Source organism: Myotis myotis, unplaced genomic scaffold, assembly GCF_014108235.1.
Source record: "Myotis myotis isolate mMyoMyo1 unplaced genomic scaffold, mMyoMyo1.p scaffold_m19_p_2, whole genome shotgun sequence".
Lineage (NCBI taxonomy): Eukaryota > Metazoa > Chordata > Mammalia > Chiroptera > Vespertilionidae > Myotis > Myotis myotis.
This window is the reverse complement of record NW_023416324.1, coordinates 118,437,694-118,459,480: the sequence shown is the minus strand read 5'-3', so window position 1 is coordinate 118,459,480 and position 21,787 is coordinate 118,437,694. Positions and strand designations below refer to the sequence as shown.

General features: G+C 37.8%; 1 protein-coding gene across 11 annotated transcripts in view; it reads right to left on the bottom strand.

Moving 5' to 3' along the window:
• ROBO2 (roundabout guidance receptor 2) overlaps positions 1–21,787 on the bottom strand; it is a 1,562,785-nt gene that overhangs the window by 4,495 nt on the left and 1,536,503 nt on the right. For 5 of the 11 annotated variants that reach the window (XM_036349419.1, XM_036349418.1, XM_036349424.1 and 2 more), the window contains 3 exons: positions 14,047–14,220; positions 5,484–5,756; positions 3,190–3,390 (listed from right to left, as the gene is read on the bottom strand). In XM_036349419.1, the coding sequence (XP_036205312.1) occupies positions 3,190–3,390; positions 5,484–5,756; positions 14,047–14,220 (648 nt within the window). The remainder of the gene's footprint in view (positions 1–3,189; positions 3,391–5,483; positions 5,757–14,046; positions 14,221–21,787) is intronic. The other 6 variants (XM_036349426.1, XM_036349425.1, XM_036349428.1 and 3 more) reach the window with 3 other exon arrangements.

The following is a 21,787-nucleotide window of genomic DNA, read 5'->3' as shown; positions in this document are numbered from 1 at the left end:
GCAAAATTGGTAACTTTCCTGATGAAATTAACAAGAGTTCAATGCTTAGTAACATTCTAAATTTCTCTATTTCCTAGGACTTTATATTTAGAAAACAGATTAGTTGTAATAGGCACCAATGTTGGTTCCCTATTCAAAAAGAGAAATTTATTTCTAAGTTATGTTGTAATAGTCAAAGTATTTCAAGTTAACTAAAATCAAAGATCAACATTTCAAGGTTGAGTCACCAAATTAAAAAAAAAAAAAAAAGATTCCTAAGGAAGTTTTTTAAAACTACCAAAAAGCTAATACTCAGTTATAAAGGCAAAGAAAGCTACAGAGTCGCCTCTCCTCTTACCCCGGCTGGGCACCGTGCTGGTCGGATCAAAAAAGTAAACATTGTGGAGGGACACTGACATGTTTGGAGAGAAATGGGAACACATACAATGAAAGAGTAACATTGAAAGGCTTTTATGGGGAGAACCAAGATGGCGGCATAGGTTAACGCCGGAGTTTGCTGCTTTGAACAACTACTTCAAAAGTGAAACCAAAAAACGGAAGGGACATCACCCAGAACCACAGGAACGCTGGCTGAGTGGAAGTCCTACAACTAGGAGGAAAGAGAAACGCATACGGACACTCAGAGGAGGCGCAGTGCTGAAGTCAGATTCTGAGGTGCAGAGTGCGCGGAGTGGGCTGGCGGCGGAGGGCGTGGTTGGCGTTTTCAATCGGGAGGGAGTCGCAGACTCTGAGCTCCAGATCCGGGCCAGTCTTTAGGGACCCAGACTCAAACGGGAGAAGCGGGACTGTCTGGCTTCGGTCAGAGCAAGTGCAGCTTTCTCTCCAAGCTTTGCAGCGGGTGCTGGGACTCAGAGAGGCAGAGCCCCTGGGGACAGGACTGAGAGCCGCCATAACTGCTCTCTCCGGCCCACCCTGTTGATCCTGTGCGACCCGCCCCGCCCAAGCCCTGCACACAGGCATTTGCCGGATAGCCTCAGGCAAAGGCCAGATTAGCACCTCCCTAGAGGACAGAAGTTCTCTCACTGCTGACACAGCTGATTCTCATAGCCACTTGGCCTGGAGGTCAAACCCTCCCTGGAATTAGCTACAGCAATCAAGGTTTAACTATAAGACTGTGAACAAAGACCACTAGGGGGTGCACCAAGGAAGCATAACAAAATGCGGAGACAAAGAAACAGGACAAAATTGTCAATGGAAGATATAGAGTTCAGAACCACACTTTTAAGGTCTCTCAAGAACTGTTTAGAAGCCGCCGATAAACTTAATGAGATCTACAAGAAAACTAATAAGACCCTCGATCTTATATTGGGGAACCAACTAGAAATTAAGCATACACGGACTGAAATAACGAATATTATACAGACTCCCGACAGCAGACCAGAGGAGCGCAAGAATCAAGTCAATGATTTGAAATGCGAGGAAGCAAAAAACACCCAACCGGAAAAGCAAAATGAAAAAAGAACCCAAAAATGCGAGGATAGTGTAAGGAGCCTCTGGGACAGCTTCAAGCGTACCAACATCAGAATTATAGGGGTGCCAGAAGATGAGAGAGAGCAAGATATTGAAAACCTATTTGAAGAAATAATGACAGAAAACTTCCCCCACCTGGTGAAAGAAATGGACTTACAGGTCCAAGAAGCGCGGAGAACCCCAAACAAAAGGAATCCAAAGATGACCACACCAAGACACATCATAATTAAAATGCCAAGAGCAAAAGATAAAGAGAGAATCTTAAAAACAGCAAGAGAAAGAAACTCAGTCACCTACAAGGGAATACCCATACGGCTGTCAGCTGATTTCTCAACAGAAACTTTGCAGGCCAGAAGGGAGTGGCAAGAAATATTCAAAGTGATGAATACCAAGAACCTACAACCAAGATTACTTTATCCAGCAAAGCTATCATTCAGAATTGAAGGTCAGATAAAGAGCTTCACAGATAAGGAAAAGCTAAAGGAGTTCATCACCACCAAAACAGGATTATATGAAATGCTGAAAGGTATCCTTTAAGAAGAGGAAGAGTAAGAAAAAGGTAAAGATACAAATTATGAACAACAAATATGCATCTATCAACAAGTGAATCTAAGAATCAAGTGAATAAATAATCTGATGAACAGAATGAACTGTTGATTATAATAGAATCAGGGACATAGAAAGGGAATGGACTGACTATTCCTGGGGGGGAAAGGGGTGTGGGAGATGCGGGAAGAGACTGGACAAAAATCGTGCACCTATGGATGAGGACAGTGGGTGGGGAGTGAGGGCGGAGGGTGGGGCGGGAACTGGGAGGAGGGGAGTTATGGGGGGAAAAAAAAGAGGAACAAATGTAATAATCTGAACAATAAAGATTTAATAAAAAAAAATAATAAAAGGCTTTCATAAACGTGAAAAAAAAAAAAAAAGAAAGCTACAGAGTGGACCATATTGAATCAACTTACAAGTATTAAGATTAATTGACTATGTTAAGATAAGTTTTGTATAATATAAATCAAATTTGAAAGAAAGGACATGTTTATTAAATTGACTACTGTAAATAGCAATGGTCTAAGTTATAAACAAACCTGCTCAAAATTATAATTGATCCCATATTAGAGCAAGTTTTCTACTATGTGAAATCTGTTTATTGTGGCAATGTTATTGATGGAGTTCAGGACATGCTACCCCAAAATACAGCACCGTGCTTTATTTTATATCTGAAGTGAAGGAGTTTGAGGACACAGCAGAAGCAGGAAGGTCACTCTGGCCTCCCCATTCACCCTTGTTTCCTCAAACACGTTATAAAACTGCCCTGTGTCAATTACCCTGCCCCCAGTGCCAGGAGGAAGGAGGACATTCTTATCACAGGAGTTGGGGCTGAGAAATCTGTATAAACAAATCTTGTAAAACTAACCCTTATCATCCTAGTTACTTCTTCACTATTCACTACCCTTAGCACAAACCCTTCCATGTGGTCAGTTCTTTACATACATATTGTTTCTTTGTCTAAAAGGTAGAAAAGTTTCTGCCTCTTGTCAGCGTTTTAGACAAAAATTAATAAAATGTATTTTTTTTTCCTGTTAATCTTTGTCAGTTTAAATTTCAGATACAGCCAGGGAACCTAAGAGGGCTGAGTGAAACGTTTTCCTCCCCTACGTTATTAGCAGATATTCTCTCTAGATCACCGTAGCCTTCTCAATCTCCTACAGCACTTACATAATTCACTTGTAAACTGTCCTTGACTATTTGAGCCCATATAGCCTATGTCAAGAAGGTCGCTGACATTGCGCTGGTGGCCCCCCTTCAGCACCTCAGCTTTCCTAGGTCCAGTGGATCCTTTAGAAGACGCTGTTCCTGATGAGCTGTGACCTCCTGGAGACGGAAAGTTGGGCTTGCTGTAGGGCACCAAGGTCTCCTCTGGAAAAAAAAAAAGAAGAAGCATAAAGTGCTAAGTTAAACAGCAGCATGTTGACAAACAAATTTAACTTTAAATATTTAGCTCAAGATGAACTGTTTTACCATTTTGAATTTTAGGAAAATTAAAAATATGAGATTTAATAAGGCTTGAAAACTAAAAGAAATTCCCATGTACAACAAACACTTCCTATAATAGGAACTAAAGCAGAATTAAATTAAAATATGTATTGGAATAAATATACAATATTATGTATCATTTGCAAAATTTAAAGGTATTATAAGAGACCTGCATACAATGAACCATATTATTTAACTAAAACATTTCTGAGAATAAGTTCTGTAGTTTAGTGGAGGCTCCAAATTTATTTTTTCTATTAAGATTGAAAGAACATGGTTTTGACTTTAAATTATGAAAACATTTTTTCTCAAATTATATAAAGAACTATATATCAGCTATTAAAAATAAGCTTCTTAAATTTCTATTGTTTCTTGAGAAAGAAATACATTATTTGAAAGCCTGTATTCTCCCTTAACAGAAAGAGACACTCATACATTTTAATAAATAACGTGTCTGTTCTTTTTATGCATCATCTTTCTACAAATAATGTACATAACTAGATATTTAAGCACTACTTTGAAGTGCTTTTTCTTCCTTTTTTCTCTCCCTTACTTCCCTCTTTCCTTCTCCGTTCCTTCTTTCTTTTTTTTTTTTAAATATGTTTTTATTGTCATTTGGAGAGAAAAAGGAAAGGGAGAGAGTGATAGAAACATCAATGATGAGAGAGAATCATTGATTGGCTGCCTCCTTCATGCTCCCTACTAGGGATTGAGCCCACAACTGGGGCATGTGCCCTGTGGGAATAGAACCCAAAACCTCTTGGTTCCTGCGTTGGTGTTCAACCACTGAACCACACTGGGCTGGGCTCTTGCTTCTTTCTTTCTTCCTTTCTTCTCTTTTCTTCTCTCTCCACTACTTTTTTTTTCTTTTTCTAGGTATTGATCATTATTACTATGGTTATATGACTAAAAAAATTGCTGACTGAATTTAGTATTTATTTCTTTAGATAATCTTAATGACAAGGATCACATGATTCTTCTCTCATAGTCTTAATGCTTAACCTTCTTAAATGTTTCACTAAACCTAGATGTTAATATTGTCATTTTTTAGCCACTGCATAAACTATATTTCTAAAACCTTGAGCACCATGTTGTGACAAAATATAATATTAAAAATGCATGTGAAGATGACATATCTAGAACAGATTCAGTCCAAATGAATAAATGAATGTACAAGGAAACGCTTTCAAATGTTGTGTGTGTGTGTGTATGTGTGTGTGTGTGTGTGTGTGTGTGTGTGTGTGTGTGTGTGTATTTTAATAACCAAGGAATCTTGACATAAGAAGAGGTAATCCAGAAAATGCATTTCTGGAACAGGCTCACCACCAACCTCCCTCACCCCCACCCCCACCAAAAAAATCCAACTATGAACCATTAAATTTATTTTGTGATATTTCCAGGAAACTTGATATATAAACAAGAACATGCCCCCATTAAATTGTTAACAATTAACTAAATTTAATCAGCTGGAGAAAGTATAGACCCAAGTTTAAAATTTTCTAACATGAGGATTCTGTGATTGGGCATTGATCCATAACTTTATTGATTATTTCACTTCAGCAATTTGACTGAAGTGAGTTCTTCTTTCAAAATGACTAGTTACTTCAGTCAAAATGAACAAATTGGTTGGAGGCAGAGTTTAAAATGACATTAAAGGTGAAATTTTGTGGTCTTAAAAGTACTCAATATAAACATTAAAAAGAAAAAAAAAACCCTCAAATTGTGTCATGAGCACTATAGATGGAGGTTGGAAGTCTCTAGTCTCAAGGACCCTAGCAGAGGTTAACTTGAGGAACAATCCCTATTGGGATCAGCCTTCAGGGATGTGCCGGTGAGCTCTGCTTCGGAATTCCAAATTCAATTAGTGATTCAAGGCAAATGCATTTCAGAAGCCTTAAACAACTGCCATTTCTAAAATACCTGGTAGGAAAAAAATGGTAAAAGTCCACACTTTGTTGGGACTGTGCAGAACACACCTGGTCCAACACCTTGTTTGTGTAGGGCTTTCCGTATGTCTTCTTGGCGTTCTGTGGAGTTAATCCATTCCTGGGTTTGTCGCTGCCACTCTAGGGACGTTCTAGCTGGACAATCCAATGAGCTCTTTGTATCTTCTAAGTTGGATGCTTGTTGTCTCTCCAGAGAGCTTCCTTTTCTCTCTGTTGAGTTTTCCACGTTACCAACATGCTGGCTCGGGCCTATTTGTTGCCTTATACCCTGACCTGGAGGGGGGTCTGGTGGTGGTGGAAGATCTAAAAATTTTGAATAATGTTTAGAATGGACTAAAATTTAATGAAAAAAAATACAGGTTTTAGTTCAAGATGAAGAAAAAGAAAACCCTGCCCTGTTAAAAGTATCACCCATGCAAAAAATATTTTTTTTGGGGGGGAAAGGCAAATTGTTTACATCCAAATGCATATTATTGATCTTATTGCTATCTTTTGATCACAGTGTCTTTGAAATAAAATCAACTGACTTTATTCAACTATTATATGTGGAAAATGTTTTCAATTGCACATTGAGTCTAAAATTTAAGGTGCAAAGGGCAGTTTATGATTTTTCCATATTTAATCCATTGTTCACCCCCACTTCCCAGAGTAGAAATACCATGACACAAAATGACTAGAAATTCTAGCAGCTGTGTTAATCAAAGGCTCTGGGAAGAATAAATGTTGTCCTGCCAATCTCCATAGGAAATTTTGCCCTTGGGAAATTAAGAACTCTATGCGGTATCATATGCAACATATGACTGCCTTTACTCATGTATGTGGTACATTTAGCAACAAAAGGTTTAAGCTAACACTTATGAAATGCAATTAACATTCTGCCTGACAACCAATGCTAGCTATTCATTTCATGAGTTAACTAATGAGTTACAACTAATATGTTATACACTTCCAATGTATTAATTTTAATAAGTAATAACCAGTGTTAAAGGCACAGATAGAATATGTTTCATGGTACTAGAGTAGACACTGTATCATGAAAATTTGAGATATAGTGGCATAGATAATTTTTCAGAAAAGTTCTTTAAATTACATATTAGATATGAAAAAATTAAAAGTTCAAAGACTTGGCTAATTTTTTATTGTCTTTTTTATTAGCTCTTTCGATTGTCATTACTTTTATATTTTTAATGTCTTCAATTGTGACATCATAAACCTTCTTTCATATTTCTTTAAGTACTGTACTAGTTCTGTTATACTTGTCACACTAGTGCTGAAATTACATCATTGAAGTAATTGAAATCTAAACATTTTTAATATTCTATGGATTATTTTCTTCTGGCATCCCATTAAAATTTTTTTCATCCTTAGAATGCCAATAATATTATTTGCCCATAAAGACCAAATATCATATATAATATAAATATTTATTTTATTATAGAGGATAATGTATATAATATAGGTAATTAATACCATACAATTTTGTAATTGTGCCCTTGTTTCTAATAGTATTATTTGTAAAATTAAAAGGGAAAGGTATAATTTTTTTGGACATAGGTAACTTCCTTAAGGAAATCTAAGCTGCTCCTTGAAAGATTTTCTTAAGAAACATTATACTTTCTTTATGAGGAAAGTGACATTGTCCTCTGTTGAACTGATAGCAATGGTCTCCTCAGCATCTGCTCAGGAAGTTCCCACGTTGGAGCAGAGCTTTTATTTCTCATGCATTTCCTCTTGTTAGATGATGAATACTAATTATTGAAGGGGACAGAGTTTCTGTCTGGGAGAATCAAGTTGCATTTGGAATCTTGCTTCCAAAAAGGAAGAGCTAATCTAATATTGAGATATCTGTTTCTTAAATAATCCACCAAAGAGTTTGGTGTTTCTTTTGATTTCAAAGCTGACTTCCTTCAGTATGTATTATTATAAATTCTAATTCATTATATCCTTTGAGTTATTGGATTTAAGACTGCCAGTGGGAGAGAAATTATTGTAATTTCTTCCAAAACAACATATTTTGTCATTGATTTTTATTCTCTATCAGAGCAGTTTAATTTTTTAAATGGCCAAAATGGAATCTGCTTATGTTAGCTAAAATTCTGATCACTATTTCATTTAACCTGAAATTATACAGCTACATCATTAAAACCCTTGGGGTTTGTATATCCTAAAAAGGAAGAGCATTTCATACACATTGAAATAAAAAAAAAAAAAAAAGTGGAAAAAAGATAGAAGTGAGAATGGCTGTGGAAAAAAATAGAAGTATGTAATCAAATATATGTACTTAAATTAATTTTATTATTCATGTCTATGTTGATTCATTTTAACAGAATCAATTTGCTAAAAAGTCTCTTACTGGCCTACTAAAGATTTGCTATTGTTTGACACATAGCAGTACAGCAGACCAATGATATATATGCCAGTATTTCTCTCTCTCTCTCTCCCTCTCTCTCTCTGAGAATAAAAAAGGAGACATGGAAAAATTACATATCTACTGCCTGGATCTCTCCTCCCATGAACTCACAACTCAGATAACCAAGTCCACACTGAATAGTTAGACTTATATGTTTAGAAGGCTTCTCAAATTTCATATACCCAACCTGAGCTCTAGATCTCCCTCTACAATTCATGCTCCCTCTGCAGTGTTCCTCATCTCAATTAGTAGCTATTCCATTCTATAAGTTTACCAAAACTTTGGTGTAATCTTTGACCTCCCTGCTTAACAGCCTATGTTAATTTATTCACAAATTCTGTGGACTCTATCTGCAGACTATATCCAGAATTCAACCTTTATCATTGCTTCCACTGATTCTACCACAGTGTGAATCACTATCATCTACTCACTATATAACTCCTATAACCTCCTATGTGGTTTCTGCATTTCCACATAGAAGCACATTCAGCCTACCTCAACAAAACAGCCAGAGTGACTATTTTATAAAGACAAAAGTAAGATCATGTCACTCCGCTTGCCTTAATATGCACATGCACATGCACACACACCCACTTGCATGCACCTCCAGGGTTTTCCCATTCAAAGTAAGAGCCAAGGTCTTTATAGAAGCTTAAGGGTCCTACAAATTCTGGTCCTAGTTGACTTGTCTGACTTTGTATTCTATTTTGTTGCTCTCTCTGCTTTTAATCAAATAAGCATCAGGCTTTCACTTACTGTTTTCATTTTCTGAAATGACTCCCCCCACCCCATATAAGCATTGCTCTTTCCCTTATAATCTTCCAATGTTTTCTCAAACGTCATCTTGGTAAGATCTTTTCTGAGCCCTCTACTTAAAAGTTGCCCCCCCTATCTTTGTATATTTTTTCTCGATGACACTTACTGTCATTTCACATACACTTTTAAATTTTTATTTTCACCTAGAGGGCATTTATGTTGAAATTATCTATCGTCTCCCATCAAAATATAAGTTCCAGGAGGGCAGGGCATTTTCTTTGTTTGGTTCCCATTGCCTATCATTTGGTATAAACTTAATAAATATTTGAATGAATAGTTTAATAGATAAAGAAATTTTCTCAATTGTCAAAGCTAGTCTGTGAAAGAGCCCCTTATCTGAATGGGGTATTTGGAATGAGTGGTGAACAGGCTGGAAGGAGATGATCTAGGAAGAAAGGTTGATGAAGAGAGAGCTACCTTCTCTACCTTTTTGTTCAGCAGTGGTCCAGGTATTGGCTTTAAAGGGTATTCTCGGGTTTATGCAAATGAAATAGAACATTTGAATTGAACAATGCCAGCTTAGGATAGACTTTATTCAAGGGAGAAGAACACTCAATATGTGTGTGGGTGTTTGCATAGCCTTTGGAATGGAGACTGACATTTCCCACCATTCCCAATTACTCTTACTGAACACAAAGAAATATTACTTCACCACTCTAGAAGTTAGTTTGATGCTATGTGACAAAGTCCTTGCCCAAGAAATAAGAGAAGTTATATGTGCCACTTGCTAGCCTGATCATGGAACCTCCCAAGTGAATAACCCATGTTCTGTCTTGTTCTCACTCAGAAACCATAAAGGTCCCATCTTAAAAATAATGGTGTTCCAACATTGAAGAAGCATTCATCCTTACATTACTACTTAGAGGAGAGCCATGCGACCTTTATAAAATCATCGTGTCTGGGAAAAACAAACTTTTACTTTGCCAAGCCACTGAAGAATATAGTTGTTTGGCATAGCAGGTAGCAATAATTAATCTGATGAATATTCTCATAAAACACTATTGTAAATAATGCAAACATTTTAGTGTAAAATATCTATATGCTAAGTGCTACTCAATCAGTGATGGCGAACCTATGACAGGTGTGTCAGAGGTGACACGCAAACTCATTTTTTTGGTTGATTTTTCTTTGTTAAATGGCATTTAAATATATAAAATAAATATCAAAAATATAAGTCTTTGTTTTACTATGGTTGCAAATATCAAAAAATTTCTATATGTGACAGGGCACCAGAATTAAGTTAGGGTTTTTCAAAATGCTAGCACGCCGAGCTCAAAAGGTTCGCCAACACTGTACTAAATACTAACCTTTCCAAAAAGGACAGTTGGGTTTTATATACAAACTAGAGGCCTGGTGCACAAAAATTTGTGCACTCGGGGGGGTCCCTCAGCCTGGCCTGTGCCCTCTCACAGTCTGATACCCCTCAGGGGATGTCCACCTGCTGGTTTAGGCATGCTCCCCGGGGGATCAGGCCTAAGCTGGCAGTCAGACATCCCTCTGGCAGCCCAGGAGCCCTCAGGGGATGTCCACTTGCCAGCGGAGAGCAGGCCTAAGCTGCAGTCGGACATCCTTAGTGCTGCTGAGGAGGCAGGAGAGGCTCCCACCACCACCGCTGTACTGGCAGCCATCAGCCTGGCTTGTGGCTGAGCAGAGCTCCCCCTGTGGGAGCACACTGACCACCAGGGGCAGCTCCTGCATTGAGCATCTGCCCCCTGGTGGTCAGTGTGTGTCATAGTGATCAGTCATTTCCAGTTGCTCTGCTGTTAGGGTCAATTTGCCTACTACCTTTTTATTATATAGGATAGAGGCCTGCTGCACGGGTGGGGGCTGGCTGGTTTGCTCTGAAGGGTGTCCTGGATCAGGGTGGGGGTCCTGCTGGGGTGCCTGGCCAGCCTGGGTGAGGGGCTGATGGCCGTTTTTAGGCTGGTCAAGCCCCCCAGTGGGGACCCTCACCCTATGGGGGTTTGGCCAGCCTAGGTGAGGGGCTGATGGCTGTTTTCAGGCTGGCCATAGCACCTTCAGGGTGGGGGTCCCCACTGGGGTGCCTGGCCAGCCTGGGTGAGGGGCTGATGGCCATTTTCAGGCTGGCCACAGCCCCTTCAGGGTGGGGGACCCTCCTGGGGTGCCTGGCCAGCCTGAGTGAGGGGCTGATGGCCATTTTCAGGCTGGCCACAGCCGCGGGCTGGAAGCAGGTATCTGGAATTTATTGATCTCCTTGTAGAGGGCCGCCTGGGAGGCACCTAGGCATTTTCTTATAATTATTGTCAGCTGAACTCAGAGCATAGGCAGAGCCACGCCCTGGGAACATGCTTCCCCAATAAGGCTGGACATGTTAATCAGGCAGGGGCGGAACTAGATATGTAAATCTAGGCCTTTAAAATAAACCTGCTGTGTGGCTCAGCCCGCTTTTTGCCGCCTCTCCATCAGAGAGGATGGCGCCCACCTGGCCCCAGCTTAAAATCTATTTCTGCATCTTGGTCTTTCTTTATTTTCTTAATCCCCAGCTCCTCCACTCAGCAAATGGACTGTTTCCTTTTCCATGCGGGACATGGAAAAGAGAGAAACAGCCCCCCACATCTTCTATAATTGAAACTTTGTAGCCTTGAGCGAAGCTCAGGGCTGGCAGGGCAGGAGGGAAGCTTGGCTTCCTCCATTGCTGGGGGCAACGCTCCACCTCCATGGCTGCCGCCATCTTAATTAGGTTAATTTGCACATTTGGCTTGTGGGCGTGGCTTGTGGGTGTAGCGGAGGTATGGTCAATTTGCATTTTGTCTTTTATTAGCTTAGATATTATGAAATTATTACTGCTACATGGATTCGTAGCATATAAATGCTATTATATATGCATTAGTTGTAAAATACCAATATTCTTCAGGATAATCTGTGGAGTGCCATACAAAATAAACGTCCTTGTATTGAAACTAAAATGTCATTGGGTCAAACACTTGGGAATACATGTGAGCCAATATTTCCTTTTCAATATCACGACTTCTAAAAAGTATTCACTAAGAACACATAATCAATAACCCCTTTTTGGAATGCTGACAAATTTGAAAATTTAGGGAGCTACGTGTTTCTTAAAAAGCTAAGCCATATATTGAGCATGCTTTTAACTAGGAGATAGTTTTCTTTAACCAGACATTCTAAAAAAGCTTATAAGAAAAATATTCTAGGAAGAAAGAAGAGAGATCTCTATTTTCTTGATTTATATTGTATCTTCCACTTATTCTGGATGTGGTCTTCAAACAATTTGAAAAAGTCACAGAAAAAAAACATATACTTGGGTTTTTTTCTATTTCCATAACATTCATAGCAGAAAAATGAAACAAATTCTGAGATTTATAACTAGCATGTCAGTGAGAGTAATCCTTCTTATTCAGAGGGAATAAGATCAACACTATAGGCTTCTTTGAGCACTCAACTAATCTTCAGAACACTGAGGTAGAAAGGCAGTCAGTGAACATTTTTCCTCACCACAGGATATCCATTCATAGAGAATCAAAATCTCAACTTTACCCCTACCCTCAGATTCCATAGAAATATTTTCCAATGAAATCAAAGTAAGTGGGATAGATAAGTAAACCTGAAAGCTCTTAAAACAAGTTATGTTTAGCTTTAAAATCTTAACATTATAAGATGACAATAGAAAGCACAAAAATTGCTGTCAGACACCCCTACCCCCACCAAAACTGATAAAGAACAAGTACAGTGGGGCCTTGACTTACGAGTTTAATTCGTTCCGAGACCGAGCTCATTAAGGAGCTCGTTAAGGAGCTCGTTAACTCAAATTATTCTGTCAACTCAATGCAAAAAATGGGTGGAGAGACAGCTGGTATCTCAAAAAACTCCTTAGTCGCGACACTCGTAAGTCAAGGCCCCACTGTACTTCTTTTCCAACTAAGCCTTATTCAGTCCTATAATTAATGCTAAGGACTTGGTCATAGCTTCTCAAAGCCTACTGCATATTGGATTCACCCGTGGAGCTTTAAAAATACTCATAGCTGCTTTTCATCCCAGAACAATTAATCAAAATCTATGGGATATATTTTAAGAGCTCCCCAGATGGTCTGATGTGCAGCCTAGCTAGAGTTATCCTTTTTTGTGTTTAGTAAAACTATCTCATGACAAAGTTTATGTGCTTTTAGGGAGTAGTGTTGAGAAGAAGGAAGAAATTTACCTTTGGGTTCAACATTATACTAAGTATAATAAATCATACATATTCCTGAGAATAAAACTTTAAATGAATATTTTTATTCCTATTTTAGCCCTAACCGGTTTGGCTCAGTGGATAGAGTGTCGGCCTGTGGACTGAAGGGTCCCAGGTTCAATTCCAGTCAAGGGCATGTACCTTGGTTGCAGGCACATCCCCGGTAGGGGGTGTGCAGGAGGCAGCTGATTGATGTTTCTCTCTCATCGATGTTTCTAACTCTCTATCCCTCTCCCTTCCTCTCTGTAAAAAATCAATAAAAAATAAAAAATAAAAAAATAAAAAATAAAATGAATATTTTTATTCCTATTTTAAATATATGAGAATTAAGTTGAATATATGGGAAATACTTCCTGCTTTGCAGACCTCATGCATTACTCATTAAACAACAAGGACATTTTTCCATTGTGTTTCTTGACACTAGCAGTGCTTAAATAAATACTCAAAAATAGATGCAAACTATGGGCCATTGTACAAATTCAGCCACTTCCTCTTTTGTCAGTAAAGTTTATTGAAAATCAGTCACATCCATTCAGTAACTTTTTTCTTTGGCTGCAACAGGGCATCGATGTCAGGGTGAGCAGTTGTAACAGAAGACTATATGGCCTGGTAAAGCCAAAAATATATATATTAGCTGGACTTTTCAGAAAAAGTTTGCTGACCCATCAACTGGATAATCTGCAGCATGCTTTAAGTCCTAAAATTCACAAAACTAAAAAAACTCCTAAATTGCAAATAACAGTCCTTTTCAGAAGTAAAATCATCTAAAATAGCTTACCTTAATATAGAAATGTTCCAACAACCTGGCAAATGCACATGCTACTGATGTTTTCCCCTAAACTTATAAGGGAATTTCCCCTAAGCTTATAAGGGAATATAAAGCATTAATGGGTAATGCCAGAATGGTAGAAAAATCAACATTGAAAAGCAGTATGGCATCTACTTCTTTGGGCTTGGTAATATAGAAATAATTCCAGATTGTTAAAAAAAAAAAAAAAAAAAAGAGGGTGTTTTATTTAAACAAGACCACATTTCCAGGTTTTCGGCCTTGGTATATAATGAGGGGCGCCTAATCTACCACAGCTACTTTAACCTCAATCAGTGATGGCACACGGCATAGCTCTTCAGTGAGGAGACAGGAGAGAAGGAATCAAACCTACCATCTGTCATTCCTTCCCTTCGATGAGGCAATGATGGCTGTTGGTCCATTCGCCCTCCCTTGTGTTTTTTAGTCGGCCGAGGCCTCTGACTTTGACTCAGGGCTGCACTGGTGTTACTGTCAGTAGAAAATGGGCTAGTTGGTCGAGGCCTTTGAGAGGAGGTAAAAGCTTTGCCTAAAAACAAAAAAACAAACAAAAAACAAAGGGAAGGAGATATGGAGAATGTTATTTTAAGACACTGATTCTGTCTGCCTTGTATTTTTTGCTCTTTCTAACTTGTAAACCTGCCTGGAGATACTATTTGGAGATTTCAGATACTGGTGCATCTCCATAGGAAAATGTGTGCCTTGCTGCATTTGTCTTGACCAATTTTTAATAACCAACATTCTACACCTGAAAAATTAAAACAAATAAATATAAAACAAATCCACATGATCTTATGTGATTGTATTTTTATTTAACCTTGATAATCTTAGCAATATTTTCATAGGTATTTGCAAATTCATGCAGCTTTTATTTCTTAAAATTAAAGAAGCTGAAATAAATTTGTGCTGTCTTATTTGCTTAATCAAATTTCACCCTTGAGTCCCACAAAATCTCTTTGAGTACAGAAAAATGTCCTATTGTAATCACAACTAAAATTTCACATGAAAGATCTGCTCAGACACATATATTAAATTGACCTTACTTCCCATACACATACATGATGAATTGTACTTCTTTGAGCAGAAACTCAATAACATTAGTGTATAGTACAGGATAGAGAGCAGGTTAAAACTACCTTGTATATCCACAGTACAATGGGTGTTTTTAATGGATAATATTGTACCTGAGCAGACTCCAAATTCTCATTGATAAATGAAATGTGCTATGCCCTTTTCTTGTGGCTTAGTGTACATGTGTAGGGAAATTTACTCTGGGAAAAGGTTAGCTATCCATTTTTAACATCTTTTAATTTTAATATTATGGTAAGATAAGGTTGGCTTATGTGCATATATATATTCTCTTGTGCATATTTCATTTTATACAAAATTGTTGCATAAAATTTAGTTAATGTAGTTATATTTTTTAAGTCAGTGTGAGGTAATACTGCTTAATGTTTTATTAGCTATTAGCTTACATGCAAGAAATGCACTTAGCCTTCTAATTATTAGTTTCCTTGTACTTCCTCACTGCTTTGCTTATAGCTCTGCCACAAAAATCACTCAGGCAACATAAAGTTTCTGATTTAATGCCCTATAAAGCAAGAAAATTCAAATAACCATTACATTACAACATATTTTAGTACAGATGCTATATAAAAAATAAACCTCTGCAATGCTTGGATAATCTTTTTATTTCATTCAAAGATACCTAATGCATACTCAAAAGGAAATAGTCTTGATATATTTCAAAGACAATTTCCAAGACTCATTTTTATAACCTGAGAATTTAGTGCAAGGTCAAAATCATTTTTACTTTATTATTTGGGTACTATTAAGATTTGAAAAATGGATTTAGAATTTTATTAGTTTTTGTAAGGTAGCTAAGTTTAATTTATATATTAGGACCTTATTATATATTCATTTAAGAAGTATAGATAGTCATGTAATAACATGCATCATGCCAAAGTTTTTTTGTTTCAGTAAAACAAATGACAATTTACTGACCTATTATTAGAGAGAATCCCACAGTTATCTGGGGGGATGATCAGCTATATGAAAAGTTATATAATTGGTCTTTTATATTATTACTTATTATTTTCAGAAACCAAAAGTAGATTATATTAAAAACCAACACACATATAGTCATAATTTTTTTCAACTTGCAAATGCAGTGGATGTATCTTTTATTAGCATCCTTAAACACAACAACAATGCTATTGGATTAACATTTTAACAGCCAAATAAGTAATAATACCACCAGCCGTTTGAATTGTTAGACTGACAGCCTTAGACCAATTCACCCCATGCTGAGAAAGCCTTCCCAGAAAAGGCATTTGCAGAAAGAAATGGGGAAAAGGAAAGTAATGAGGATAAAAGCTGAATAATTTTAATCACTGGGTACATTATTGATTCTGTGAGAATTTTGCAAAGTGTGAGTTATTGAAAATTTAATGGCAATCTTAGTTGCAGCTTTGCTGTAATATAAAAAGGAAGCATATCCCAATTAATCAGCAGAACCGTGAAAGGAAAGGGAAATAAAGGTTGGAAAGTGATGAGTAGGAGCCTATTCTTGGCTCTGCAAAACTAGCATCAGAAGAGAGTTCTGGTAATTAAGCATCCAAACTGTGGTCATGCATGCTAAAGAAATCCCTTCAACCAGACTCACTGAGGAGAAAGGACGGAAGAAGAGCTCAGTGTCCAAAGGACAAGATTCTGTCATGCAGAGTGTTGACCCAGAGTCTGAGTCTACCAACCTGTTCTTGTAAGGCTGGTTCCATCCAGCCTAAAGCCAGCTTTATCTGCTGCTGCCACCAGAGCTTGTGCAAAACTGCCGCTGGCAAAGATGGAGCCATCTGAGGAGCTACCTACGCTAGATCTATGACTAGAAAAGTTACGATCCTCATCAGATGCAGAGCCCCATCCATTTACCATTGAACCTAAAAACAAATGTTGTCTAGTGAGTTGTAGATACTGGAGAGCTCATCTGCACACACACTATAATGAACAAGCTGGCTTCCTCAACTCCTGTCTTCCTTGACATAAATCTGGTATCATCTGACTTCTTTAGGCACATGCAAGCATCATCCATTTTCTAAGTATTCCCACTGCAGAAGAATGAGGCTCATTTAAAACCTGTATCTGCTTGCAACACATGAAAAAACATGTTCCACATGGTTCCATTCTTACATTGTTAAAATTATTACACATGATCATTTTCCAGGAAAGAATTGCCATGCATACTTTAAGTCTACAATTCAGGGAAGACCACTTTTGATGAACTAAATTATAGTGTATTTAAAGTAAACATATCAAGGACTCAGTTGAAGAAATAGTGTGAATATATTTTTAATTCAATGCAACCTCTAATGATAATTTGCCTGAAATCTACACTTGTACACTGTAGAAGGGTTAGAATTATTTCAAGATTTTAAGGTAAAAACTTAATTATGCATAAAAAATAGTGAACATTCATAAACAAAGACATTTATAAATAATACCAGAGCAAATAGACTTAGAAAATAAGAAATATGTATCTTTGGAAAGTCCTATTAATTTCAAAACTCAGTATGCTTTTCTGCTTTTTAATTAAGAACTTTAGTTTTCTCTTTAGTACTAATTTTTATTTTAGAAAGTTAACTATTATGAAGAATATCACTGGCATTCTGCAAAATGCAACATGGCAATAGAGGAAAAAATTCAGCTTTATGTGTAAAGAGCTGCAAAGATATGAAGATAATGAGAAATAACCTTTATTCTTAGTTTTTACCAAGTCATTTACAATTTTATGTATTTTTCTTAGACTAAACACATCAAAACATGAATCTATTACATAATACAATTAATGTTATAATTTTTATTTCAGTTGGTATACCATTAATTTATAACACAATAAAGTACCAAATGCTGCTTATTCAAAATTTTTTAAAAAGGAAGAACTAAATATTTATGGAACACTTACTTAAGGTTTCTAAATAAACCAAACACATATTTATATATAAGACATTAAAGTCAAGTGCCATATATTTTTCTGCTTTTCTCCAATATTCAAGAGACAAAAGTATAGTTAAGAGTGTTGCCATGATGAAGCATTTGTACTTTTTTTAGTAAAGGTGCCAGGATACAATCACACGGGTTCATGCACTTTCGAGACAGAGAAAACAGAAACCGAAGAGGTTAGACGGATTTGAGAAGTTAAAAGGGTGTTAAGTGTAGCAGAAAAAGATAGAGTTTTGATTCTATTTGCCAAAAGCACAGAGATACACTTTTTACTTTCAAAACAAATTCCCTTGACACAGGCCACTGAAAGGAAGCCGAGATAACAGCAGCAACTGAGCCTCCTCCAAGAGAACCATTTCTGAGTTAATAATCACAAGTCAAGGACCAACAGTCCAAAATGAAAGGAGAAATGATGCAATAGGCTTTGCAATATAATGTTACAGTAGATAAGAAACATATCAAAGTGAGTCAGTCAGTGATCACAAAAGAATTTGAAACCCTAGAACCGAGGATAGTTTTGAAACCCGAGAAAGCTCAGGCCAGTCCCTTCTATGTTCTGTTTTCCATGTTTCTAAATGTCTACTCCACATCTGTGAACACATCTGTGTCAGCTATCTGAAACTCACTCTCCAAACAAGCATCTCCTTTTGTACATCTTCAATTTCATTCCCAACTGACTTTCTTCTAGTCTCTCTATGTTCCTCATTGTCCCTGAATTAATTTTCTGAAACATTTATCACACTCAAAGGCTTACCTAGTTTGCCAATGCCACATCCAAACACCAAACTAGGTATTTGAGATTCTTCAGTATCGAGCCCAGCCTACCTCTCCAGCCCCATTTCCTCTTACAGCCTGTGTAGTCCTATTGCCTCACCCATATAAGATTACTCACACTTCTCTGGATTGTGACTGACTCTATTAACCACTGTGAAACTTTAAAGTCCAAATCAGTATCATCTCTTTTCTCATCCTGATTCCACCTCTCCTACAACCCTGTATAAAGGAGAATCAATCTCTCTGCCTCCTGTGTTTTTCAAACAGTATTCACACAGTAACACACCAGTCTCTACAAACTACAGTTTGTTGCATATATGTTTCCTCTTCTAGACAATGTCTCATTCATTTTTATATATCTTATACAGGAACATTGCACAGTAGACATTTCAATAAACATCAAGAATATTAAATTAAATATCTTCAAGATTTTCATTATTCACCATAAATTCTATTTCTGATTCTATTCCATGTGTAATTTCCTAGCAATTACCTTATTTTAGTTACAGAAAGAATGTGCTTATAAGAACTACTAGAAAACATTAAATAAGAAATACAATGTAGTCAACTCTTGTCAATTACTTGGACAATGGAAAAAGCAGTGTTGTAATTACCTAAAAGACGAAAAAACATCCTATATCAGTGATGGTGAAGCTATGACACACGTGTCAGAGGTGACACGCGAACTCATTGTTTTGGTTGATTTTTCTTTGTTAAATGGCATTTAAATATATAAAATAAATATAAAAAATATTAAAAAATATGTCTTTGTTTTACTATGGTTGCAAATATAAAAAAAAATTCTATATGTGACACGGAACTAGAGTTAAGTTAGGGTTTTTCAAAATGCTGACACGCCGAGCTCAAAAGGTTCACCATCACTGTCCTATATAATCATAGGCTAATATGTAAATAGACCAAATTGTAGAACAACCAGTTATCATGATGTGCACTGAGTACCAGGGGGCACATGCAGAACATGGCGGGTGTTGGCAGCAGGTGGCAGAGTACTGAACATGGCAGGTGTCAGCTGTGGCAAGATGGTGGAGCAGGTGAGCACGGATGCCAGACCAAGGTAGGGCACTGTTGCTGTCATTGGGGCAAGCCTCTGGTGGTTACTGAAGATTCTTTGCTCTTGTGCACTGCGGTTCTGCCCAGTGTTCACACCTGCTGCCGGTGCCAGCCCCACTTGCACCCCTGCCGGCACCCAGCATTGGCCCCAATTGCTGGGTGCCATCAGTGGGTGCACATGGTGGCTGCCAGCCCTCCCTCAGGGCTTCTCTACCCTCCCCCTGCTCCTGAGGGGTGATCAGGGCAGCAGCCACCACTCACACTTGCTGACGGTGCCAGCCCCGCTGGACCCGCTGCTGGTGGTGGACTCAATCACTCTGCGCTGTCAGTGGGTGCAAATGGGGCTGGTGCCGGAAGCTGGTCCATCCTTGCTGCTTGACACAGTCGCTGCAGGGAAGAAACATCTGCACAGCATATGTTTCAAGGGACCTGGCGTATATGGCATACTGTTCTTAATATGTTTGCTCACCTTCTTGGCGCTATGTGTTTTAACCAAGGTCACCTCTCCAAGAAAGGTTGTTTCCCTAAGTAGGGATTTTTCCCTGAAGTTAGGGAGGGAATAAAACCCCTTAACTAAATGCCAGGTGGGTAGTTAATCACTTTAACTACGAACAATCACTCTTAAGCTACATAATCTTTACTCCCTGGAATGGAGATAAGAAATGCCCTAACCTTTGGAATAGAAATTGACAGGATTAAAATCAACTGGTATAAATACAGATGTAACAAGACAATAAAATTCAGAACCTGGCTGGAGATCCTGGGTAGAATCAGGCGAGAGAACCCAACCATGCTGGTCAACTGAACACTGCCTTCGTGTCATTCCTTCTTTGCTGACTCCGTCCACACCTTTGGGAACCCCTGGACCTGCTGGGGCTGGACCCCAACAGGCTGGTGCCCAGCAGCATGTGGGAGCGGTGGCAGCGGGATTGGGGCTGCTGGCAGACAGGGGACTAGGGGCTGTAGCGGGAGGGGCCAGGCGGGGGTGCAGAGGGTGGTCTGAGACCTGCTCCTATGCCCTCTGCAGCCTCACAGTCCACAGTTCGTTTTAAGGTGAATGAATTTGTGCATTGGACTCCTAATATATATATATCTTGACTATGATTTGATAACTTGAATATTGATATTTACCAGTATCTTATTCAAATTAAGACAACAATGTTACATTAAGTAGCAATTTACATTTCCTTCTGACTTTTCTATCCATACTCACTCATCTTAATGTACAAAGCCCTCTCCCCTCTTTTTTAAAATTTTTCTTTCTCCACTATAGTTGGGTCTGTTTTTGTTGGTTGGTTGGTTGGTGTTTTTTGTTGTTCAAGTTGGCTTGCTGTGTGGTTCTACTCCAAAGTTTTAGCATTTTGACAAATTTAGTCTCTGAACATGTAAAACTTAGGAAAAATCCTTCACCAGAGCAGTGTCACTAAAAAATGCCACCTTCTGAGATCTCTTAACAGAAATTTTAGTTTGTCTTTTTCAATAAACCCCTGTTCATCTCCCCATGACAGTGAGTCTCTCTATATGAGGATTTCCATGTACAAATTTGCCAAACCCTAAACAAAGCAACTACTTTCCTGCCTCTGTGTTCTTGCTCTGAATTTATCTCAATGTTAATACTCCTTGCCACATGCTCAGAAATTCCAGTTACTCATGAAGTTTTCCCTGACTTTGTTCCCTTCCTTGGGAAGAGAGAGTAGCATGGAAGACATGGGTTTGAGTGTTTGTGAAAATAGAAAGAACACCAACTATTCTTTCCTTCTTATTTTCTGTAAGAGCAAAGAAATGAAGTAGATAATTTCAGAATTGAAGAGATGTGAGCCACAGGGATTTGGCCATGGTGGGCAATTTCACCTCCCTGTGGTTACCATTCTTTCCATTCTTTAGATTTAAACATCAAAAATGGCCTGAAGATTTATATGAACTAGCAAAAAAAAAAAAAAAAAAAAAAAAAAAGACAACTATTGGAAGAGAATAAAAACATTGATTCATGAATTAGAAAGCAAGCATAATTGGTTTTCTTTATAAATGTTAATGTAAATATAAAAATTAAGATGATTCTAAGTGAAACAACTCAGGTGGAGAATGTTTACAAATTACAACCAATCCATAGCAACTTGACATGTTATAGCCCCAAACATAATACATATTTAAACTTTAATGAAAAATAATTTATGCCACATAGCCAAATTTATCTGTGTTTACATTGTCAATCTTTCCAAATACCTCAGGTTCAAAATTGCTGAAAGGTAAAAAAG